Source organism: Histoplasma capsulatum (assembly GCF_000150115.1).
Source record: "Histoplasma capsulatum G186AR genomic scaffold supercont2.4, whole genome shotgun sequence".
In the NCBI taxonomy this organism is placed as follows: Eukaryota; Fungi; Ascomycota; class Eurotiomycetes; order Onygenales; family Ajellomycetaceae; genus Histoplasma; species Histoplasma capsulatum.
In genome coordinates this window covers 2,523,701-2,548,381 of record NW_025544804.1, presented here as the reverse complement: position 1 = coordinate 2,548,381, position 24,681 = coordinate 2,523,701, and the positions used below count along the sequence as shown (strand labels likewise).

Here is a 24,681-nt window from a genome sequence, read left to right as displayed (position 1 = left end):
TGTGTACTGGTATAGTAGTACAGCGTTTTGTCCGCTTGGATATGGACAAGATAGCTTTTTTCTAGGTTTTCTTTCCTAATACAGTTCTTACTCCCTGGCTTGTTTCTATAGATATATATATATATGTGTGTGTGTGTGTGTGTGTGTGTGTGTGTGTGTGTTTTCCAATGTCATGCCTCAGATGAATAAAACGTGAGTGTGCAGGAAGTTTGGCTGGCTTAGTTATATAGTTACGGCCGTATCTTGTTCCTTCTTGGTGGTGATGGAAGTAGTGAGGGTGTGAGGCTTCTAGAAATTAGAAAAAGCAAAAAGAAAAGAAAAGAAAAAGAAAAGGTCATTGACGGGTATATATATCTCTTTAGTAAATATTTACATCAGGCACATATCTATCACAAATGTGGAACTCCAGCGCTGGCCAAGGCCAGATTGATAATACTCACCACACCCTCCCCCAATATGAGCCCGGAAGCTAGAATCACCACCGTCGACCCACCGTCAGAATCGCCATCGCGGCCTATCCCTTTCCCAACACGCTGCTTGCCATCGTTGCTTTTGACGGCAGACGATCGCTGTATGCCAGAGGGTAACGCATTTGTATCGTCGCCGTCATCATCATCGACAGCGCCATTCCCCGAAGACCACCATCCCCACCTCCACCACCACCGTTGACTGCGTGGTTGTTCTTGTTGTCGTCGTTCCACCCAGCCCCACCACAAGACAATAACGCCACCAATCGCCCTCGCCAGCGTGAACGAGGGCACATTATACATACCAACAGCAACAGCAATGCCGCCTGGTATCCACGGGCGCCACGGTGCGCTGGCCCCGTCCTTCCCATGCTTCGCACCCATGATCCTCACAACGGTGATGACCGCAAACACCACGCCGGCAATCGTAGCCGTCTGCCACGCCATCTCCGGCAGGCCCTGGCCCGTCACGAGCCGTGCGGTGAATATCCACACGTACGCCGTCGGCACCTGGAACATGGGGCCGGGCACGTCGTAGACGGTGATGTACAATTTGTATACGGCGGCGGAGGCCACGGCGCCGAACAGGCTGCCAATCAGCTGGCCGTAGAACTGCGCTTTAGGGCTGGCGCCGAGAAGATGACCCGTTTTTAGATCCTGCATCATGTCGCCGGCCTGTAGAGCGCCGGCTTCGGATACGGCACCTGCAAGGAGGTTCGTGACGACGGCCGTGCGGCGTGTGTGGCTCGACGCTGGGGTGGCGAGTGCGAAAATCAACTGGGTGAGTTTGCTGATGCCGGAAACGGGGTTCAGGTCCGTTTCGCCAAGGGCGCGGACGCCCATTACGGAGAGGAGGAGGGCGAGGAGGGTCGCGAGGATTGCTAGGGCGGGGGTGATGAGGTTGCCGAAGCTGACGTGCATGCATATGACGTTCAGTACTAAAGTGAGAGGGAGGAGGATGAGGACCGTGCTGGTGGATACGAGCTCGGATGGTGGGGCATCTTCTTTGTCGCTGACCTTATCGTGCGGCGGGAGGATGGCGGTATAGCTGTTTCTACCGCGAGAAGGTCTAAAACAGCCGACCCAGAAATCTTTCCGCGTGATGGTGTGTAGAAGAAGTGGCCCGTAGGTGGTAAATGGCCGGAGAATGAGCCAGCCAAGGTTGATGATCGAGTCTGCGAGCATGATAGCAAGCGAGACCCATACAATCCATGCTTTGCTACCATCTTCCCAGCTATCGACGGGACCGGGAGCCCATCCTCGATGCTTGGCAAGTGGAGAAAGTATCCCCCATCCCAGAATCGCACCAGCCAACATATGCAGCGACGTAGAGGGGCCCATTATTATGCCCTGGCCGATGTATGCTGGGGAAAGATTTAGCGTCCACAGCCAATGGCTCGCAAGCGAAAACCCGAAAATAGGGAGATCGCGAAGCTGTGGGATAAAATAAGAAGCGAGTGTCTAGGGAGGATATCAGTAATCCATATCAGGAGAAGTCGAATTGGATGGCCTTTACATATGATGCGGATATCCCAAACGCGTATGTCAACAATTTAATTTTCGCCTTCCAGTCTTTCCTCCCATCCCGCTCAGCATGCGCCAGTCTTGAGATCGAATGCGAAGGGTCCTCCCGCTCCTCACGAGCTAGCAATGTGGTCCTTTCTTGTTCATTCCCGGAGTCTGGCCTGGACCTTCTCCTCCATTCGCCAGTGATTCCCACGGTTTCTCCCTTCTCCTCTGTCTGCCCACCACCGTGAAGCACCCTAATCATCAACGCCGTCGCTGTCCCGCTTGGAAACTTCAGCTTTTCCCTAATAATAACCTCCTTCCGTAATGGCACCGCAAACACAACCCCGAACAAACAAACCCCCAAACTCCAAACAACCAATTTCCCAAACGGAAGCTTCAATGGGCCCCCTTCGCCCTGTCCGTCATCGGCTCCTCGTTCCCCATCAGGGCCATCTCTCAGCAGGAACTCCATAGACGGTATAACGCCCACAAATCCACAACCCAGTGGCATTGACCCTACAGCGCCAGCAACCGTCTGGATCAGAACGTTTTCTATTGGGGTAAATGGGAATGAGAGATGTCGGGAAAGGGCTTTAAAGGCCGCAAATCCTATTAGTGATGAGGGCATGGCCATCGTACTGATCCAGCCAGTCTGAAGGCCGAAGTACGTGTTGGAGAAAGTGATAAGGGTGCCGATAGCGAGGCCCATGAGGAGGGAGCGGGCGGTGAAGCTCTGCGCCGAAGTCCTCGTGTTTCGCAATCCGTCTGCGCCGGAGTCATGAGGAAACTGACCATGGTCTCGCTGGTCGTGGTAGGTTGGGTCAGCATCTTCATGGTTGCTGTCTTGTTCCATGTGCGTTTCTGAACGGTAGCTTGACGACCTTAAGCCTAGGAACTGAGACTGGGAACTGTGGCTTTCCGGATGCTCGTGGTCTGACAGTGCTGGACCTGACATGGCCTTTCTTTTTTGGTCTGGAGCGCCCAAAAAAAAAAGAAAAGAAAAAAGCTACCTTGCGCACGAAGGAATGATAAATCCCGGAGAGCACTACGGATATCCACAGCGTCGGGCTCGTCGAAGATATGTGTTATAACAGTCCGATGAAGCACTAACCCCAATGTCGATCTGGACCGCCATTGTGCAAGAGATATTTATGTATATATAGAGAGATTTATATCGATTCAGCGGGAAGATCGGCTGATGTTGATCAACGAGGAGAATGACAAAGGTGCGGAGACAGATTACTAATGCGGTTTTGAGCGGAGACGGCGAATGACGCCATAAATACAGATCACCAGCAACAAAGATAACATCCTTGATGAATGAAGACAATTACAATTACATGAATATACGTATACATACACATATGGCCAGCAGGAAAAAATTAAGTGTACCTGTAAAACGGGAAGAGATATGGGTGTCTAAATGATAAAACCCGCCGCCGTTGCCAATGCACCACGGAAACCCAATAAAACCCTTGAGCTGATCCCTCAACAAGATGATACCTCTAAATAAGAAATTAGTTAATTAAAAACCAAAACTATCCAACAAAGAGTTTGGATCTGGCTCCTCAAACATAGTCCGTGCTTCGCGCTTTCCACTGTGCGGAGAAATGGGATGTTTTAACTCTTCCTGAAGCGATGGTGAAGTGGGCATATCAGCCACAACTAGACTGCCTCTCCTCTTCAGCAATTTCCTTAGATCCGGCGGCGTAAGTGATAGGGGTGTAGGTTGATTTTTCTTGGGAGGTGGGGGAGGTTTAAGGAACTCCCATTCGCGCACAAGGTTGAGGCCCAGTAGGTCGCAGCCCATACGGTCATACAACCGAGCGTTGCGCAGGACGAATTCCCATTCGTCTCTTGCAGGGACTTTGGACGCACCTTTCAGCGTCTGCAAGGTCTTATCGCGGAGTTGTTTGTAAAGGATGACCAGAGCTGGGTCGTGGGAAAGGTATGATTTTGCCCGTAGGGTAATTGTGCCTGGGCTGGTGGGGGAGGATGGAGTGGATAGGATGAGGGTTTCAATGGGCGACTTTGCGGTCACGATAGTTAGTTGACGCGTTTCCCGGTTGCATATAATTGTTTCTTTCTTAGGGGCAATAATTGCCAGACTTACAATCAATGTCCGTACAGCTATATCTCGTCGATTCAGCAACCAAAATGCCCACGTAGCCATCCATCGGTTACCCTCGGAAGCAGCGTCTACAAGAACTCTTTCCTCTAGAATCTCCTTAAGAACCGGTCCATCATCTCCCTCGTAGGCCCGTGCAATCGCTACAGCCAACTGCACATCTTGCAGTTGATTCATACACACATAAACAGCATCACGCAAGTGGTCTGCCAGTAGAAAGAAAGCAGCAGCGTACGCTATTCATATATCAAATATTTTTTTTGGTTAGTAAGCTAGTTCCCAATATTATTCTGGAAGGTATTGAAGATATGAATAGTGTCCTTACGAAATCTCCGTTTTCCGAGCAATGCATACGCGTTTTTGAGTGCCGCCGTTTTCCACCTCGGCTCATTAAAATTATTGCTCAATAATCGTTGGGTGGCAGACTGTTCACGATTCCAGCCTGCCATTCGCCAAAGGCCCTGTAGGACACTCTTCTTTCTAAGTGCCAGATAATAAAGACTACAGTCGATGGGATTCTTTTCGTCGCTTTTGGTATATTCATTGCGTGCAACGACTTCGAGTTGAGCTCGCTAAGAGGCGCAATAAAAAGTTAGACGAAGGTGCCCCCTAAAAGAAAAAAAATGAAAATGAAACCATTCATTACTCACCAAACAATTTAAATCTGTTATCCACATGAAAATCCCACTCTCTTTCGCATGCTCCCAAAGCATTTTTCCCTGATATTGTCTAGAGACGAGATCTACGAGGATTTCATGACTGTCGCTGTGTAACGCCCATACAATTTCCCGCCATGAAACAGTAGGTTGCTCAGGAAGTCCTTGGCTCCTCCGTAACACATGTTGGCGGAAGAATAGTAGATACCGCGCAGCATTATCGTCCATTGACCGTCGATGTTTATCGACGGTTGCTACACACTCAATGATGTTTACAAGGCGGAATTGTTCGGTACTTGTTAATTGAGGCAGTGCAACTCGCATTAAATTTTCATTTAGTGCGGTTCCCAGCGTCTCGTCCACAACAGAGGATTCACAATCAGTGGTGAAATCGCCATACGACGAAGGCATTTCTTTCCAGTGGACCTTTTTCATGGCCTAGGGTTGCCAGCCGTCAGATTTCATCCGCAAATAAACAAATGGAAAACTAGACACAGACACTTACATCTTCATTTTGATAGATATCTTCGAGCGGGATATCCAAGAATCCATCAAGTTCATCTCCCTCAGTATAAAAAATAAGCTTTCGATAGAGACTTGTGAGGATTAGATGCACTAGATTTGACTTCCCGGAAAGTATGCACTGTGACAAAAACTGCGGATGAAACACTGGTAGAGTACCATTCAAACGACTGACAACGCCAAAGAGATCCACATATATCTGCCGCGCTGGAAGTCGAAGATTGGCAACCAATCGGTTACTGAGTTCAATATGCTTGTCATAGACGAACAGTTGATTGCCAGACCCAACGACAAGATTACCGTTGCCGAGCCAACAGGAATCACCAATCGGATGAGGTGTTAGATCCCGGATCGAGATTTCTCTAATCTGCGTCCACGATGGTCCAGCATCGAGGTAGTCATATCGTAGCTGAGACATGAGAACGACTTTGTGGGGGAATCCAACAGACAATATGGATTGTGTATGCGGTGTTGACGTCCAATCCAAATCCTTGATGATATCATGTTGAGGAAACTTCTCTTCAAACTCCAACTGAGCCCCATAGGTATCCCATATAGTGAGACGCGTTCGATCTTGGTCGATGATAGCTGCTTTGCGCATTGAGGCGCCACTGGCGAGTGATGGATTACATATCCCAGTCTCAACTGTAGAAGTTAGCAGCCAGTCAATTTTTTCATTTTGTTTATCGACCTTCGCAGTCCAAGTCCTAACTCTCCCGCCATACGTATAAGTCAGAGCTATGTCAGTTGCGAAAAGGTCGAGGAAACCTGAAATCATCATAGAAGAACCTGCCGGGTCAATTGGCAAGATATACGCTATGTCTTCATCCACACCAAGGCTAAATTTACAAAATTGGCGCATATGAGGACGATGGAATCCATTCGCCCCATTCACAACGGCGTGCTCCTGTGGAAGGTCAATTTCCCAAGCGACTCCAGTCATATCGGCAGCAATAGCTGCCACGTACACTGTTGAGGCATTCGTCTCGATAGTCGGTATAAGTAGAACACAGAGTGGTTTGGACGTCAACCCAAAATCACATGTTGCTATCCTCTCTGCGTAGAACGAACGGGTATCCCAAAGTGAAATGCTGTGGTGGTGTAGGTTGATCAGGAATTTCCCCTCTCCAATCAGACATGTACGATGTATGTGCAGATCGGAGTAGAGAGAGCTCTGCCGAACGAGAACAGGGCCCGAACTAGAAGCTTTTTGTCGCCAGATCATTGCCTTATTGTCGTCGGTACGCGAAACTAGAATTTTCCCACTGGCATTACGTACGATCTTCTTGATGGAGCCCGTATGTCCAGACCAGACGGCTCTTGAAGTCAACCGTTGCTTTCGCGGAGATGGGTCAAATAACACCTCCACCTTCGAGTCAAGCCACTCTATCCTCCCGTCAAAGTAATGGACTAAAATCGTAAACGATTCTTCAGATAATCCACCAGCAAAGCCGTAAAATTGAGCATAATCGTCGCTCGGTGGAATGCCGGAAGCAAAAGAAAGATGCAGCCCTTCAACATGCGTTATATTAAACACACTCGCTGGTGACCGGGCTTTGCATCCGACATTCTCAAGACCCCATGCAGACATGTGTCCTCTGTCATCCATGATGATACACACCTCCGGACTCTTAGTTGCCACTTCAACAAGATGTTCAAGAGCTCGATTATCCTGGTCCATTGCAGCCCCTAACTGTACCGCACGTTCCGTAGCAGCGGAAAAATCTCTCCCGTCAATTATGAACCCATATCTCCTTTTTGCAAACTCGCTGTTATGAGGCTGTCTCGGCTGAATTGCATCATTCATATCAACCTCCGCCCAAAGCTGTAGCGCTGACTTGGAGCATGTCCGATCCATGGGAGCCCAAACCCGAATCTTATTGTCCGCGCATATCGTATAAAAAATATTGTCCATAGTCTGTTCCGGATGATGCGTCTGCCGCCAGTGCATGCTTGTTACAACGTCCGGGTGGGGGAGGTAGGAGACTTCAAACCGGACTTCCTCGGTACTGAATGTGAGCCGTCTCCATAGCTTGACCAGACGATCGTATTGACCCGTCGAGGCAATCAAACTAGCGTCATGGGAGAATTGCGCAAACTTCACCGGGTTTGCGACGCTTTTCGTCCAGATGATCTGCGGCTCATCTGTGAGGAGCCATAAAACGAGGCGCGAACTACCAGCCAGGAGCTCATCCCCAGCGCCCCATGACAGCACATTTATCCGCTCATCATCGTTCGGGGCGCGAAGTTTGTGGCATAGGCTCCACTAAATGGCATGTCAGTCAGCAATTGCTCAGATTTTTTAAACGAAGGTTCCCTCATAACGTTATCCAAGATGAAAACTAGTAATGAAGAGAATGCCCTAACTTTCCAAGTATTATCGCCAACACAACAAGGCTTAAAGATAGAAATATCCGGCCCTCCAGCGACTGCAATTCTTCCAGAAGCTTCGTCGATCAAGACAGAGTCAGACGGTTCTGCGTCATCGAGATAGATGGTCTGTAAAAGCTTGTGCGGTCCACTGAGGATAACTAGAGCATGGCCGGTGATGTAGGACTAGAAACAAGCACGCAAACAAAACGTCAGCGAATTCCGTCCCTCGTAAAATATACTATTCAGGAGCAAATTCCAGTTTCCCCGCAAAATGAGTACTTACAACAATGCGAATATTGCTCCACAGCGCGATGCTCAGGGCTTGGAGCTTCGCCGGGGGTCGGCCGGGTAGCAGAGCTCGCATAGGAACGCTGGAAGACGCCACGGTCGCGATCCGTTATATCATCGTCGAAGAAAGTGAGTTTATCCAGAGACCGCATATACCCCTGGTATATGGCCAAGTTTGTAGTTGCGTGAAGGGTATCTGACTTATCGTGAGATGCAATGTTACCAAGTACTTAGTTGGAAACGTGCGAAAGTTGCGTAGTCAGCACGACTTCACCCACGACGTCACCGTTAACTACTATGTATGTCCGTAGACGATATCAACACATGAGGCACTTACACACAATGTGGGGGGAACTAAGACCCTTCTTCCTTGCATTTATCTCTATTTCGGCTGGCTAATACCCCAAAGAGTGCTCATGCGACAAGTCCAAGGGACGCGAAATCAAACTAAATAATCTCTAGTCCACATGTGCAAAGTCCGATGACAATGAATATACTTCGTGATATCAATGGAAAAAATAAATCAGACCCCGCCCAAAGAAACGCCGGTATTCATACTAATCCAAAATATAATGACAAGTCTCCAAAAACACACCCATAAGCCTGTCCATATCAACCCAAAATTTAGTTTGTACAAGTAGGACAAGACAACCTAGCCCCTATCCTATGCGAAGAGAAAAAAGAAATTAGATAGATCAATTTGTAGATCTCCTTTTAGTCGGAGATTCAGGTTCATCGCCAACTTCACCATCATCATCATCGGCATCGCCGATATCATCTCCAGCGTTGTAATCATCATTATCATCAACAGCCTCATCAGCAAACCGGACAATAGCACCCAGAGAACTTCGTCGAGTGTGAACACTAGTCCTATTATGTAAAAACTGTCGCGGTTCTGTCCGCACCTGCTCCGCCCTTAAACGGGCCGCGAACGGCGTTCTTATAGGTGTAGCCGGGGTCGTAGAAACCTGCGCGAGCGCTTTAGCCCGCGCCGCCCGCTTGGATGGGCTATTGAGGTACCCCGGTGTGGCTATCGGAGTTTGTGCTGTAAAGTGTGGAAGCGGGCCTAGCTCGCTCAGGCTCAAAATTGGATCCACTAAAGGCCACCCTTCGTTTAGCCGGCGTGGGGTTGTGGTGATATTGTCATAACTTGCTCCAATTGTAGGGTATCGATGTATATCTCCATCTCTGCCGTCCAACAATCGTTTCGCCTTCCCGTACCAATGCCGGAACATATTTCTGAGATGCTTACGGAGGTTTCGCTCATTCAGAGCATCCGCTGTCTCCAAACTGGCCTTAATTTGAAAAATGCGTAGAGAGAGTTTGCGAAGTTGGGTTGCACCAGATGCAGATACGTGTATTACTTGAAATTGAATAGCCTTTTCATCCAGCGCGCGAATTCTAGTAAATAACGAACTCATCCGAGTAAGGCAGCTATAAGCTAGTTGTCGACTGTAAAATATCTCCGAATCACGCACGTTCACTCGCCGTCGGGCAGTCGCCGCACGCCACTTATCAAAAGCATCAATACCGAGTTTGAATAGCCGGCTCCAGCGTATGTCATCAGCGTGGTGTTCTAATTTTGCGTTGGTGACCGCTTTAGATCGTAACGCTGAGAGCGCTCCAGAAGCTAGATTCATTTTGATCGTACGCCTAACCTTCGCGTAGGCATCTTGACGTCGTTTTTTGGCCGAATTCGCTGCAGCAACGCGCCATTGTTTTAGATACCCGGTCATAAGAAAGTAGAAACGAGCATCCTTCGCCCAGGACTCCAATTCAGAAACGTGGCGCATCTGGTTCTTCCAAGCGTCAAGAGTCTCCTGTTCAAGTCTGGGGGCGTAGTACACCAGCGCGACATGATCGCGCCGTCTTTGAGTAGCAAGTTTCTCTCGCCAGTCATAGAGTTTCGACCGAAGGAGCTCTCTTGAACGGTGGGCGCGAAAATCTTCCTCTTGGCGCAGAAGCCTTGTATACAGTCCTCGCGAATTTAAGGTCAATCTCGCCAATGTCTCACGTTTTACACGCTGCTCGTGAATTCTGCTCATCAGACGAACGCGCGCCATCAGTACCCATTTATACAACGCTTGCATAACGACACGCTCGTTGATGCGAGAGGAAAGAGCTAGACAGCGCAGGTTGTCGTTCCATGTGGTCCATGTATTGCGCATAATACGGAGACGGTCAACTTCTCGTGCATGTTTCGACATGCGCGACTGCAACGCCCATGTCTTGATGGAGGAGTGGAGGATTCTCGATTCGACTGAAGCAGAGACTTTTACGGCGATGGGTTCTAAGTGAGTTCGAATCCGCCATTCCGAGAAACAATGCCCGGTATGTTCAAGCTTCCACCGGCTATCGGCGTGTTGTTGAGCCGAAATAATGGCGCGCATCCGTTGGGACCATTTCTGGAAAGTCGCCTGAAGCAAAGTCTGTTTGTTGTGCACGTCTATCTCTTGGTCACGCTCCCTTTGGGTTCGCAATGCCCGAAGCCACGAGAGAAGTGACTTATGTTTCAAGCGATAATCTCTCCACTGAGGGGCACGTCGATCGCAGAATGTCCAAAACCACTTCCAATACGCAGACCTTGCAAGGTTTTCCTGATAAACAGCATCAGCCTCGGCATCGTCTTTCTGGAACTGTTTAAATTTAGTCTTCCAGGCCTTGAATGGCTTCGTCAACGCAAGCCGTTGAGCCTTCATCTCATTTACTGCGGTTATCCCCCGCCACGCATTGAAATACTTTATGCATAGAATATGTCGTCGGGCTTCAGACGCTTTCTCTACCTCATCCGAAGTAACTTGTGCCCAATGAGTGAATGCTTTCGTCATTAAATATAGATCTCGAGCTCGCGCAGCACGCTTCTCAAGATGTTTAAAGAATCTTGCCGTCTGGGCTTCTTGGCGTTTCTGTCGCCATGTGGTTCGCCAAATGTCAAATGCCTGACGCTGAAGGGTAGATGCATCATGCTTGGCAGCTGCCTTTTGCATAGACTCGAAGGTTTGTTGTTGTCGCTTAGCTCGCTCCGACCATTTAGCAAATATTCGTCGGACAGTACCTCGTTGTCGATACATGTTGAATGTGGACGCATCGCGGAGAAGGTGAGAAAGAGAAGGCTGGTATATTAATTCTGGGGATACTTGAACTCCGGGTATAAGATCGCCATGTTGGAGAGGCTCATCATTAGATTCCTCGCTGCTATCAAATAATAACCGCTTCTGATTAGTGTGGTTTGTTGTTTTATTTTCATTCACACCATGATTCAAATGATGCGCATCTAAATCCACTCGCAATTGGGCCGGTTCGGTAATAATTGCACCAGTCTGCGGATGGCGACGAGCAGTGTTCTTTGTAGCTCTGTTGGCTGTCATCCTGCTTCTCGTTTCCACAATGGCCGGTGCATGTGCATGTCGAGCAAGCTCCTCTCTCCTGATTGGGGGCGGAGAGAAAATTCTCCTTCCGACTTCCAACCTTGACACAGATGATCTTGAGCTGGGTCGATACATACTCCTTTGTGTAGTTTCATTGGCAGCATCGTACATTGAATTGAACGACGCCCGCCTGGCGCGCTGTCCCCCATGGACCGGATACCGAGTCGGCTGCCATCGGCCGGTATTTTTTCCTCTGCCAGTGCACCATTGGCTTCTGTATCAGCGGTGGTGACTTCTTCGATTCTTCCCCCTTCCCCTCCTGTCTCGTCCCCGTACTCGAGCTCAATGCCCATGCGCAGCAAAAGGGTCTCGAATTTTTCATATAGCGTATCACCTGGCACCGACTTGCCTCCAAGCTGGAATAGAAAGCGCAGGTACGTCCGATCCGTTTCCGCCTCGATGCCATTTTCCGATAACACGGAATCATACGCTGCGAATATAGCGCGAAAGGGGAGTCGGTGAGCATCGGGCTGCTTCTCTGCGCGAGAGACGATTTGGAGGAGGATATTGACATCTACATTCCCACTGAATCAGCGACATACCTCCATTGAAATACCTTCTGAGAAAGGGGGAGGGGGGAGAGCGCCGACCTTGATCTGAAAGGGACAGTTGCTCGTCCAGTTCGACTTGGTGGCCGCGACGTGGATACATCGAGCGTTTCGCGACCTATGGCGCGTTGTTTGATACATAGAGGCGATACGAAACACCTACGCAGATCGCAAGAGCTCAAGGACAAAGGTGGGAGGACTCAATAAGCGGCCACATTTCCAGCACATCAAATTATCATAAGCTGGATTCTGTCGCGGGACGACATCAATATACTCAGTTACTATGGCATGGCGGTCAACTACATTTATCTGGTGCTTGTTCTCCCGCCAACGCGCCTCTGGTAGCTTATGTAAGCCCAGCCTCGACCAATCCTTTGACGCCGAAAAAACCTTGGAAGGTCGAAGTGGTGATGATGGCGATACCTTGCAGGATCCCCCAGGGAGAAGTGCAGACAATACAATAATTATCGTGGGTCCCTCTTAGCCGCTGCGAATATGACCGGGCGAACGAGGCCAATTGAGAAGTTTGCCAAAGCTACCGCCCAGTGCTCTGCTCAGGTTCGTATACAAACTATCCCAGAGCCATGAAAGGGAACATAAAATCACTTTGGCTGATTCCAGTGCTACAGGCCTCCGCGTACGGCAAATGTGTCTTCGCTGATTATAATGCGATCCGAAAGGATATGTGCGCAAAGGAGTTTATGAAGCTAAAGGAATGCTATCTGGTATAATCTACATTCTGAACCCCATGTCCGATGCAGAAACCTAATTTGTATACAACACAGGCAGCGGCTAAGAAGCCATGATAACGGGCAACTGGTTTGTAAGATGGAATGGCATACCGTTACTTTAATATGAAAGAACTCGCAGAAATATGGCAATATGGCATCCCGGTTTATTCTGGTTTACATGTAGAATAGCGGAATCAATTAGTTTTAGTAGGGAAAAAAATCATCCATATCTACGCAGTAGCAAGCACCCTGACGACCCTTTCAACTTCACAATAACCTGATAAACCACAGAATCCAGCTTCCATGATGAAAACCCTCTTAGTCTTCTTTTTGCTTCAAATATTTCTAACTACAACTTCACCAGCCGAAGCAAGAAGGTCGCTTTTTGTACCTCCTGCTCTTCTTCTAAAATGATCCCCTCTTCCTCGCCTTCGGGTGCCCTCCCTTCGACCTCTGTGACTATATGTTGGTCGATCGGTCTACGCAGCGCTTTTTCAATCGCCTTCGACTGCGTCTGGAAAACGCGCTCGATGCCGACATTGTCAGGGTCAGAGAGAACCCGATACTCCATCCCCACGTCGTCAGTTGGAACCAACCCCGCCTTTTTTCGCAGCCGCTGGACTCGGTTCACGATTTCCCTTGCTAGCCCTTCCTCAGCTAACTCAGGGTATAAAACTGCGTCCAGGATGATAAGTACATCATCATCTGTATTCGTTTCAAAGTCCTTGGAAGATGCGTCGTCTTTCAAGCCGCGCCTGATTACCAGATCCCCGTCGACAAGCTCAATGCCATCAACCACCATCTTCTTGTCAGTGACGAATCGCTTAACATCGTTACTTGAGAGCGATGGTAGCGCTTTCTTAACCCTTTGAGCATCTTTCTTCAATTTCTTGCCTAGAGTGGGCCAATCTGCTGTGACACTGTACTGGACATTGTACTTATCCTCATCGGATGAGAGAACCAGATCCCGGATATTAAGCTCTTCCAGAATGTAGCTCTCTAGGGATCTCACATCATCGAGATATTGTTTTTCCTGGTGGATCACAACGAGCGTCTTCAGGGGTGACTTGAGGCCAATGCTTCTGCGTTCACGTGCAATGCGACCAAGCTCAATCACCTTCTGCATCCGACCGACCTGTCTCTCAATGACATCATCAAAAAGTTCTTCACGAACCTCAGGGAAAGCGAGGAAATGGACGCTGCGGCTATCCTCGGCTTGAAGGGATTTTGGTATATGAGGAAGGAGTCGAAGGTATATATTATCGGTGATGAAAGGAGTGAAAGGTGCGAGGCCGCGGACTAGGGTATAAAGGACCTCGAAAAGGGTATTTAACGCGTGTAAAGTGTCGTCCAACCCAAGCTCCCCCTTCAGCCTCCTACGGTTGAACCGAATGTACCAGTTGGTGGTGTTATCGATCAATCCTAGTAGTCTCGGAACAACAGTATAAAGCCGGTACCCAGCCATTTCTTGATTGACAAATTTGAGTAGACTCTGACAGCTTGCCAGAATCCAGCGATCCATGACATTCGTGTTGGTTGCTTCCGCCGCTGGATCGAACACATACTCCACGTCCTCGATCTTTTTCAGCAGCGCAACCTGAGCTTCGAAGAATTTGTAACTATTCCACAAGGGGAGCAGAACTTTGGCGACAATTTCTTTCACGCCTGATTCCTTGAATCTTAAGGGCTCTGCGCGAACGACTGGAGAGTTAATGAGGTAAAGCCGAAGCGGGTCAGACCCATAGCGATCCATAATGAGAGTTGGGTCTGGGTAATTTTTCAATCGCTTTGACATTTTCTTGCCGTCTTCAGCGAGTACAATTCCATTCACAACACAGTTCTTGAATGGCAGCTTTCCGTACAGGTGCGTGCTAATGACAGCGAGTGTATAAAACCAACCTCGGGTCTGGTCAAGGCCTTCTGCGATGAAATCACCCGGGAACGACTTCTCAAAATGTTCTTTGTTCTCAAAGGGATAATGCTGGGAAGCATAGGGCATACTTCCGGATTCAAACCAACAATCAAGAACTTCCTCGACCCTTCGTAATACACCCTTCCCTTGCTTGCTTGGGATAGTGATGTGGTCAATCTTATCGCGATGGAGGTCCGTGAGTTCACCAGTATATCCACTGAGCTGTCTGAGCTCCTCAACGCTGCCAATAGCTATAATTTCTTTGTAATCCTCACTGGCCCACAATGGGATCGGAGTTCCCCAGTATCGATTTCTCGAAATGTTCCAATCCCTTGCATTCGCAATCCAACTTGCGAATCGTTTGTCTTTGACAAAGGAAGGGACCCAATAAGACTCCTCTATCCCTTGAAGCATTTGGGGAATAATGGGACCTATTTTGACGAACCACGAAGGCACAGCTCTATAGATCAAAGGAGTGTCAGATCTCCAGCAGAATGGATAGCTATGCGTGATCTGGGCATCCACGACAAGGCGCCCAGCTGCTTTCAGGTGTTTTACAATCGCTTTATCTGCTGCTTTGACATGTTGACCAGCAAAATCTCGAACCTCTGAGGTAAAAAAGCCTCTCTCGTCGACCGGGTTTGGCGGTAACCGCGTATCAGTAATGATGCCATTCTCAACAGCCACGTTGTAATCTTCTTCGCCGAACGCTGGAGCTTGATGAACTAAACCAACACCATCATCTGCAGTGACATACGTCGCGTTGAGAACCTGAAACCCTACGTCCTTGAACTCTTCATAGAAATAATCAAAAAGAGGTTGGTATCTCCATCCTTTCATAGTTGATCCCTTGAAGCGCTCGAGAACTTGGTATTTCGCCTTTTTGGGGTCCTTATATAGAGTCTTGAGCAAGGCCTCGATGAGTATATAATTACTTCCGGACAAAACATCATGGATCTTAACGTATTCAAAATCGGGATGTGCTGCAAGCGATGTATGCGATGGCAAAGTCCACGGCGTAGTTGTCCAGGCGAGAAGCTTTGTTTGCGGATCGTCGAGGAGCGGGAATGAGACGACTACTGCAGGATCCTGTACATCTTTATAATTTTGTTGTGCCTCAAAGTTACTCAATGGGGTGTTAAGAGCTGTAGAGTAAGGCATGACTCTGTAACCACGATAGATCACCCCTTTGTCGAATAACTGCTTCACTATCCACCAAAGGCTCTCCATATATGAAGTATCCATAGTCTGCTCCAGAAGAAGTGTCAGTCATTCCTTGGGCTTCTAGCCGCAATGCAAAATATTGCTCAAAAGATACGGGAAGCATGTAGAGAGAGAGAGATGGTCATGTACCTTGTAATCATTGTCAAAATCGATCCAGCGACCAAGCCTATCAATAGTCTGCCTCCATTCTGCAGCAAACCTCATGACAACCGCCCTGCACTCTGCATTGTATTTTCCCAAACCTAGTTTTTCAACCGCTTCGGATCCAGACATGCCCAGGGTTTTGTCGATTTCGTACTCGATTGGAACTCCATGAGTATCCCAACCAAATCGTCGTTCGACATAACGTCCCTTCATAGACCAATATCTTGGAATGATGTCTTTTATAGTTGATGCCAACAGGTGGCCGTAATGTGGAAGTCCTGTCGCAAAGGGCGGTCCATCATAGAACGTATACGGGGTTCTTCCTCGAGACAGTTCGACCTGTCTCTCAAAAGCACCAATTTCCTTCCATCGCTTGAGGAAGGCCTCTTCTTCCTTTGGAAAGTCAATCGCCATGGCAGAGCCGGTGCCTTGGAAGTGATTTACTGCGGTTGCTTTCTCCAACGCGTGGTGGGGAGAAGTAGGTGTTTGCAAGGTTATTGTGTGAGTCAAAATCGTTGGAGAAGTTACCCCGCTACATTGATTTTCCGGTGGTGGAATGACATGTCATGGAGGGGTCATTTTTGGGGACATAGCACAACAAAAGACATACTTATTTAGTGTCATAAAACCGGTCATATATCATGAAACCTGACATATATACAAGCAATCATGTCATTTAACTAAAATACTTGAAGTTTACATTCAAACTAGTACAACTTGCTGTGTGGAGGTATCATTAGCTTCGGCTGGGTGTAAAAAGCTATGTAAGATAATGAATTGCCCAAGCCGCTTCTGAGACCTAGTCCTCCCCGTCGTCTTCGTCATCATCGTCGCCTTCTTCCATTTCGGAGACCTCTTCGCCGAGGTCCTTCAAGCGTTTCTATAGCTATGGGTTAGCCCACGTCTTTTATTGAGCAGCTCTGTAGTGCTTACCTTGTCCTGGTTGCGCTTCATTTCCAAGTCACTGAAAACGATCAATAGATCCTCCAGCTCTCCCTGTACAGCTTTCCGAGATTCTTCCTTCTCTTTTAACTCGATCCTGGATGCTTCTAACGCGGCCTGTGCGGTTTTAAGCTTTTCTTCGGCCTTTGCGGCACGTTCGCTAGCTTCCTCAGCGCGATCTTCAGCCCGTTGATTCCGTGCTTCCAATGAGGAAAGCTTCGAGGAATACTCCTCGTGAGCAGTTTGGAGGTCCTGAATATGATCTTTGCCCGCTTTCTCAAGACTTGCCTCAAGATTCTGAATGGTCTTTTTCAGATCCGCTACTTCAGCCTCATGTCGTTTACGTATCTTTGCAGCGTTCTTTTCATGTTCTGTGGATGTCTGCTTGAGCTGTGAGTCTATGGTTCGTAATTGTTCTCCGTGCTGTCGGAGTAGGTCGTTGTAAGACTGTTTGTTCCGTTCCTCGAGCGTCCTCAACTCCTCTTCATGGTTCCTCTGAAGCGTTTCATTGAGATGCTTTACTCTGTTAAGCTCAAGGGTAGTTGAATCTTTCGTCTTTCTATGGTCCAGTTGCTCCTGTTCTAATTTCCGCTCTAGAGTCAGTAGATCTGATTCGAGCTTTTGAATCGCTTGCGCCTTATCTTCCACTTGGGCTCGAAGGGTATCTACCAGCTCGCGAGATATTCCCTTCTGGACGCCATTAGCAATGATGGGCACCTCGAACCCTGGGTCGCGGTCAATAGCACGGATCAGGCGGCTGAAGTTGTCTTTCAGGAAATCGATGAACGTTTTATCGAAGTATACCTCAGGTAGTCCATCATAGGCAAGTTGTGATGACTGTGGGAGAACTTCGAAATCTCGGACTAACGACAGCTCGCGAAGTTTTGTGATCTTATCGATATATTGTTCCCTTCCCAACCCGTTCATTAAAAGCCGATGTAATATAGGGCGCGGTATTGGAGAGTCCTTAGTCGAGAATTCGTAGATGATTCCAAGCAGAATAGCTGAAAGGCCTGGGAGCAATGTCTTGGATGGAGTACTCCGACTCGTTTCCTGAATAAGCCTCTGAACAATGCTTCCCTCACCAAGGAAATCATCAACAACGTCGAGGTCCTCATACAGCCAACCACAAAGAAGCATTAAATATCCCACGGAGATCCGTTCATCGTCATTCCTTTGCATGCCAGTTATGAGATTTCCTGCTATGACTTGAACACAAGTAATAACCTCCTCACCACTCGACTCATCTCCTTCCGTTACTTTCATAGCAAGAGCTTTTGCTTCTGGGTCCTCAAAAACCAAATGGAACAGTAAAACGGCGGCCAACCAGGTTTGATACGGGTCAGCGTTCCCTCTGCTAGCTAGTGGCTGGAGAAGGATTGTAAAGATATTCGCAATTTGGTCTTCTCCACTGGTATGTCCATCGATTGCTCTGCGCAGAAAATGGAGTCGAATTCCAGAATGGTTTGATAAAAAAGCTTTGACACACTCACAAGCAGCGAGCCTCGCATCGAGAAAATGAGCTGACTCTGACTCGAGAGTTAACTCCAGAAGTGCCTCGATCACATTGATCTTCTCGTGCGTACTTGTATTTGCCCCGTTGGTAAGCGGTTCTTTGTTTGGCTGAGCCAGCGTAGGTCCAACTAAGACATCTATATCCGCAAACTGTTCTTGTAAATTTGAATTTCCGCGTATTAAATCTGCGCACACAGATAGAGCCTAGGACTCGTGTTGTTAGAACGAAGCAGTATTAAGTCGAGAACAAAATATCATACCTTCGTCCTAATCTTAATATCAAAACTTGTATTGAAAGCGGTACGAAGAGCCTGCTCCATAACCCCATTCTGCCAGAATGCCGATTGATTGACGGGTGTACTGATTCCACCCTTAACAAGGAATAACTGAACTATTGCCAAAAGTCCCCAAAGGTTCTTATCCCGGTGCTCCAATGCCCACTCAGGAACGCCATCTTCCTTTTCTTGCTCTCTGTTTGCCTCAGAAAGGAGTGCTCCAAGCTTCTTTACACAGCCGGTCTCACGGAAATATGATTGGTTGGAAACATTGAGCGCAAGTAGATTTCCCAGAAGTGACAAGCAGTCTGCAACAACCGTTGACCCATGCGTTAAAGAGCCCTCGGTTTCTATTAAGGAAAAAATACGTTCGAAGGCGTTCTCGAAAGCCACTAGCTTTTGGAGTTCCGCAGATGATGGCGTCAATGCGATTAAAAGAAGGAGGGCCTCTTTCCTCGTAGATTAGCATGACACATTTCAATGACAACAAGAAATAGGAGATATACAAGGAACAAAACGCACCATTGCGCACCGGCTCACGAGCGTCACTCAGAACATTAACTAGCCGTGATATCCCTAATGGTGCCGTAAAAATACACTCTTGGGTTCTCTCTGGGCGTGCGCTTGATATATATGACATCAATTGAAGGGAGTACAATCGAGAGTAGAATTCCTTGGAGTCCAAGAGATCGAGCAGGATTGTTATGTTGTCTTGCCGCTATTCAACAATGTCAACATACTTGAAGTTAACCGGCTTGTATTTGACTTACTTGAGTAAACTCATCGGCAAGCCAAAGTGCAATTTCATCAGATGCTTCGGGCTGTTATCGAATACAGTTAGCAACCTAGGCCTTGAAAACCAGCGATATGGACAACACCTACACTATTATCATTGGGAGAAAATAACATCAGCAATGTCTCTAAGACCACCTTAATAGTATCAACATCTTCTGCATCTTTTCTCAAACTGTTTATTAATGGACGAAGTGCACCGGACGAAACAGATGCAGGGTATTCCTTAGCAAAACTCCGAAGACCCAAAATGGCTGCTCTGCGGTCCTCCAGCAATGTCGCGCTCTGTAGCCTATTGCTCAGAGTATTAATTGTATCCGTCGCCGTCTGCCTGGCCGGAACTTGGGACTCGAGAATTCGAAACATGGCACCGTGTTGCTAACAAATACGCATTGTTGCCAGTTGCTGAGGGCCGTAGAGTTCGCAAACATTCAGACTGTAAGGTTGTATTGAGCTTCAGGGCTTCCGACAAATTTCAACAGACTGCCCACGCAACGCCGTCCGTCCCCTCACCGCGTAGCTGTATCAGGGAGACAAGCAGATTGTAGCCAATGCCACAATACATGCGGTCTCGAGTTCGAGCTTGATTGCTGTCGAACACTTGTCGCCCTGGCCAGTCGGATATCACGTTATCTGCGGAACTTTGTTTGTCCGGAAGGCTGAAGATTGCTTCAAAATCTCAACCTTAAATTCTAAAATCATTGGCAAACATCAAGCCTGGGAACTGGCTTGGAATTTGTTTCTTACTGTCGTTTTCTGTGTTGCTTATATAGAAGCGCCGTTTATTCATGGTTTCCCTGACATATATATCTGTTTGCGAACCATACATTTTTGTCGCAGCTCCCTCGGGGCCTCAGCCTCGCGAAGCTCGCAGCACGGCAGAGCCGGAAACGATATAGAGAATATAGACATTTTACCTTCCAGAGTAGGAGACTACTCATTACCGTTAATATGGGTGTTCCAGCTCTTTTCCGGTGGCTATCCTCGAAGTATCCCAAAATCATATCCCCTGTTGTCGAAGAAATCCCGCAAGAAATCGACGGCGAAGAGGTACCAGTAGATACAACGAAGCCAAATCCAAATGGTGAAGAGATGGACAATCTATACTTGGATATGAATGGAATTGTCCATCCATGTACTCATCCTGACGGAAAGCCCCCCCCTGAAACCGAGGAAGATATGATGCTGGAGATCTTCAAATATACCGATCGAGTCGTGAATATGGTCAGGCCTAGGAAACTATTGATGATTGCTGTTGGTACGTCCGGCTGACATGCATGGAACTGAAATATCCCCTTCGGACCAATCTATTATCTCGTCATGATGATCTGTTGTCGCGGAGGGGGTACAGCTTTCCATTCCCTTATTATTTCCTTCGCAGCCCTTCCATACGGTTGTGGGCTGGCCTTGCTAATGTTAATCTTCCGGTTCTTCCCAGACGGTGTTGCTCCACGTGCTAAAATGAACCAGCAACGTTCTCGTCGATTCCGTTCTGCACAAGAAGCAAAGGAAGCGGACGAAAAGAAAGAGGAGTTCGCCAAATTGTTAAGGAAACAAAATGGAAGCAAAGGAGGCGAGGGGCTAGTAGAGGAAGTCATTACGAAGACATGGGACTCCAACGTAATTACTCCTGGAACACCCTTTATGGACATTCTTGCTGCAGCGCTACGCTACTGGGTGGCATATAAACTCAACACTGATCCCGCATGGGAAAAGGTTAGTACGGCTCTTTTTTTATATAATTTATTCTTATCGAGCTAATCGTATACAGTTGAAAATCATCATCTCAGATGCCACAGTTCCTGGTGAAGGTGAGCACAAGATTATGGAATTCATTAGGTCGCAAAGATCGTGCGCCGAGCATGATCCAAATACTCGTCATGTGATATACGGTCTTGTAGGTTTCCCTCAATTTTGCGAAATTGCAGAGTGGCAGCTAACTTCTGTTTGTAGGATGCTGACTTGATTATGTTGGGACTTGCGACGCATGAACCTCACTTTCGAGTTCTTCGAGAGGATGTCTTTTTCCAAGAATCTAAAGGGAGAACTTGCCACTTATGTGGACAAACTGGCCATATAGCCGAAGCGTGTAAAGGTACTGCGAAAGAAAAGAATGGAGAATTTGATGAAAAAGGAAAAGGAAGTCCGCTCAAACCATTTATTTGGCTCCACGTCTCCGTCCTTCGTGAATACCTTGCTGTTGAGATGCATGTTCCCCAGCAGCCTTTTCCTTTCGATTTAGAGAGAGCTCTAGATGACTGGGTATTCATGTGCTTTTTCGTGGGAAATGATTTCTTACCTCATCTACCCTCATTAGACATCAGAGAAAATGGCATCGATACTCTAATTGCAATATGGCGTGACAATATACCTGCCATGAACGGCTATTTAACAAAAGATGGCCATGTTGATTTAGACAGGGCCCAACTGATTTTGCAGGGACTGGCGAAGCAAGAGGATGCTATCTTCCGCCGCCGTCGCCAAACCGAAGAAAGAAAAAACGCGAACGCCAAAAGGAGGAAGCAGGAAGAAAGATATCGAGAAGAAGAAAGATCTCGAGAGGAAGAGCGCTCGCGCAAAAAGCGCAGAAGCTCTCCTAATTATGGGTCTATGGAAAACGAACTCGTTCCCCCTCCTCTCATTGTTCCTGGAAAAGGGCATATTTCTAGGGCTGATAGAGAACTTACGCACTCCATGGTGGTAAACCGTGGTGCAGTTTACAAAGCGAACATGGCCAATAAAAGCGCCGCCGCTGTTCTCAAAAGTCAACTGATCAAAGGAGGAAGTAGCGGTGACGCAGTTACTGCTGGCGTTGAAGATTCCGTGGACGGAACAGTCAACAATACGTCACCATTTTCTCTGGGCAAAAGAAAGGCGGACGCTCTAGAGACTGAAACCGAGTCCGAAACACCTAAAAAGCCAGATGATACCGATGAGTTACCTCCAGACACGGTTCGGCTGTGGGAGGATGGGTACGCTGATCGGTATTATGAACAAAAGTTTCACGTTGACCCAAAGGATATCGAATTCCGTCATAAGGTCGCCAGAGCCTACGTTGAAGGCCTCGCTTGGGTGCTGCTCTACTATTTCCAGGGGTGCCCCTCTTGGACCTGGTATTATCCATATCATTACGCTCCTTTTGCTGCAGATTTCGTTGATCTGGGTAACATGAAAATTGAATTTAATAAAGGCGCGCCATTCAAGCCTTTCGAGCAGTTGATGGGTGTCTTGCCAGCTGCATCCAATCATGCAATTCCAGAAGTATTCCACGACTTAATGTCAGACCCCGAGAGTGAGATCATTGATTTTTACCCTGAAGACTTTCCGATAGATCTTAATGGCAAGAAATTTGCTTGGCAAGGCGTTGCTCTCTTACCGTTCATTGACGAGAAACGTCTACTACTTGCGATGGAGAAACGGTACCCTCTCTTATCCAACGAAGAACATGCGCGAAACACAACAGGACGGGAAGTTCTCTTCCTATCCGATCGGCACCCTTTATACGAGAACCTAACTGCGAATTTCTATTCCAAGAAGCAACTGGCACCAACCCTGAAGCTGAACATGCGAGTGAGCGAAGGGCTAGGAGGCAAAGTGGGACGCAACGATGCGTACGTTCCACATAGTTCCCTGGTACCACCCTTTGACAATGGGGACCTACCGACTCTAGACGAAGATCATTCCATAAGGTCAGTTTTCCATTGTGCATATTTTATATCATATTTTGCCCAACTGCTCTTTGATCATGCTAACCCGAAGTAGCGTTATCTACGATATGCCCAAGTCAATGTACACTCACAAGTCAATGCTTCTAAGGGGTGTAAAACAAAACCCTCCAGTTCTCGATAAGACTGATATTGAAATCACCAGAAACAAGGCACAGCGTTCTGGGCGCTCCTTTGGAGGAGTTCCCTTCGGCAATGGCAGAGGCAGAGGTGGTCGAACGTCATATGCCAGCGACCGGCCCAGTAATGATCGACCCAATCCATTCGCCGCCCATATTAACCCAGCCTTCGTGCCACCAGCAATACCTCCATCACAGATGAGTGGGCAGCCAGCAGGATGGATACCTCCTCCCCCTGGGATAACTGGCAGCTCCTCTGGTGCTGCCCGGTTTGACAAACCCTACCAAGATCATCCCTATCAACAACAGGGCGGTCGCGGTTATTCTCATCAATCCAGCCAGCGTGGTCACTACTCCCAGTCGTATAATCAACCGAGGGAGTACGGTCAAGGTAGGCAATATAGCCAATCGCAACAATATGAGCAAAGGGGGAGAGGAGGGTATGAACAATACTCTGGAGGCCGCAGTAACTCTGGAGGCGGAGGGGGTGGTCGAGGCCGAGGTGGCGGATCTTACAGGGGTGGAGGCCGTGGTGGACCTTATCACCATGGACAGAATGGATATAATGGTAACCGCAATGACGGGTATGGACGGTATTGATTGGGGGTTCTTTTGATAATTTTTGTTGTACGAATACACCCACAGAAAGTAATAAGTTATGCAATTTCAGAGATTCACGCATATAATTGTCAATTAGGAAGTAATAGCAATGGGATATAAAAGGAATTAAAGTGCAACAAAAAGTCATAACTACATAAAATTCTTGGTAGATAGTAGCGCATCCTTCTCAATGCTATTCAAGCCCAATCCCTAACACCTAGCATCAAAATATGCTCTTTTATCCACCTCTCTTTTCTTCTTCTTCTTCTTCTTCTTCTTCTTCTTCTTCTTCTTCTCTTGGCAGTCCTGATGGCCGCTAATACCACGTGTTTACCCTGAGTACTAGTATTTACTCAAGGTGAGAATAAATCTAGAGAAATGAAGCTTATAAGATCGAAGGGAATGGTGAGGTCAGGTAACCTACCGTTTGTCGTTTCTTCTACTTCTCCATCAGGGACAAGGGGAGCTGTGTCCGGCGTAGATATAAATCGTAGATATCCCGAAACCGGCGTCGCAAAAATCGGTCAACTAACCGCATTTAGAAGTCGATACAAGCTTCCAAAGTTCCTGCGAAAACCATCGCATGAACAGAACAAACCACTGCAATGATAGCGGCTTGCCCTAAAAACACAACGAAAAGAGAAATAAATATGAAAAAGTAAACTCGATGAAAATGGATCCTAGAAGAACAAGCTCTTGGGGCATTATTGTAATTGGCTTCGTTGTTGTTCGTCATATCACGTGACGGTGAGCTGAACTGTATGGTTTGCAATAGTTAGTTGA

At 47.7% G+C, this 24,681-nt stretch overlaps 8 protein-coding genes across 8 annotated transcripts; 2 read left to right on the top strand and 6 right to left on the bottom strand.

Moving 5' to 3' along the window:
* Nucleotides 1–389: 389 nt before the first annotated feature.
* On the bottom strand, nucleotides 390–1,652 carry HCBG_03901 (oligonucleotide transporter; the record flags this gene model as incomplete). Its single annotated transcript, XM_045430950.1, has 1 exon — nucleotides 390–1,652. One exon carries the CDS (start codon nucleotides 1,650–1,652, stop codon nucleotides 390–392), a length of 1,263 nt encoding a protein of 420 aa, XP_045289093.1.
* Nucleotides 1,653–1,953: 301 nt separating this feature from the next.
* Nucleotides 1,954–2,931, bottom strand: HCBG_03900 (oligonucleotide transporter; the record flags this gene model as incomplete). Its single annotated transcript, XM_045430949.1, has 1 exon — nucleotides 1,954–2,931. The coding sequence occupies one exon, from the start codon at nucleotides 2,929–2,931 to the stop codon at nucleotides 1,954–1,956; it is 978 nt and encodes a 325-aa protein (XP_045289092.1).
* Nucleotides 2,932–3,275: 344 nt separating this feature from the next.
* On the bottom strand, nucleotides 3,276–8,319 carry HCBG_03899 (WD domain-containing protein; the record flags this gene model as incomplete). Its single annotated transcript, XM_045430948.1, has 8 exons — nucleotides 3,276–4,005; nucleotides 4,090–4,340; nucleotides 4,430–4,676; nucleotides 4,755–5,198; nucleotides 5,266–7,548; nucleotides 7,650–7,813; nucleotides 7,939–8,101; nucleotides 8,281–8,319. The coding sequence occupies 8 exons, from the start codon at nucleotides 8,317–8,319 to the stop codon at nucleotides 3,502–3,504; spliced, it is 4,095 nt and encodes a 1,364-aa protein (XP_045289091.1).
* A 319-nt stretch (nucleotides 8,320–8,638) lies between these two features.
* Nucleotides 8,639–12,022, bottom strand: HCBG_03898 (uncharacterized protein; the record flags this gene model as incomplete). Its single annotated transcript, XM_045430947.1, has 3 exons — nucleotides 8,639–11,403; nucleotides 11,481–11,885; nucleotides 11,962–12,022. 3 exons carry the CDS (start codon nucleotides 12,020–12,022, stop codon nucleotides 8,639–8,641), a joined length of 3,231 nt encoding a protein of 1,076 aa, XP_045289090.1.
* Nucleotides 12,023–12,414: 392 nt separating this feature from the next.
* On the top strand, nucleotides 12,415–12,725 carry HCBG_03897 (uncharacterized protein; the record flags this gene model as incomplete). The annotated part of the gene is made up of 3 exons (XM_045430946.1): nucleotides 12,415–12,477; nucleotides 12,549–12,644; nucleotides 12,705–12,725. 3 exons carry the CDS (start codon nucleotides 12,415–12,417, stop codon nucleotides 12,723–12,725), a joined length of 180 nt encoding a protein of 59 aa, XP_045289089.1.
* Nucleotides 12,726–12,999: 274 nt separating this feature from the next.
* Nucleotides 13,000–16,344, bottom strand: HCBG_03896 (isoleucyl-tRNA synthetase,cytoplasmic; the record flags this gene model as incomplete). Its single annotated transcript, XM_045430945.1, has 2 exons — nucleotides 13,000–15,813; nucleotides 15,916–16,344. 2 exons carry the CDS (start codon nucleotides 16,342–16,344, stop codon nucleotides 13,000–13,002), a joined length of 3,243 nt encoding a protein of 1,080 aa, XP_045289088.1.
* A 385-nt stretch (nucleotides 16,345–16,729) lies between these two features.
* On the bottom strand, nucleotides 16,730–19,820 carry HCBG_03895 (uncharacterized protein; the record flags this gene model as incomplete). Its single annotated transcript, XM_045430944.1, has 6 exons — nucleotides 16,730–16,810; nucleotides 16,864–18,591; nucleotides 18,648–19,111; nucleotides 19,185–19,380; nucleotides 19,433–19,483; nucleotides 19,545–19,820. 6 exons carry the CDS (start codon nucleotides 19,818–19,820, stop codon nucleotides 16,730–16,732), a joined length of 2,796 nt encoding a protein of 931 aa, XP_045289087.1.
* A 585-nt stretch (nucleotides 19,821–20,405) lies between these two features.
* On the top strand, nucleotides 20,406–24,033 carry HCBG_03894 (5'->3' exoribonculease Dhp1; the record flags this gene model as incomplete). The annotated part of the gene is made up of 5 exons (XM_045430943.1): nucleotides 20,406–20,712; nucleotides 20,893–21,170; nucleotides 21,226–21,351; nucleotides 21,408–23,143; nucleotides 23,217–24,033. 5 exons carry the CDS (start codon nucleotides 20,406–20,408, stop codon nucleotides 23,896–23,898), a joined length of 3,129 nt encoding a protein of 1,042 aa, XP_045289086.1.
* Nucleotides 24,034–24,681: the final 648 nt, after the last annotated feature.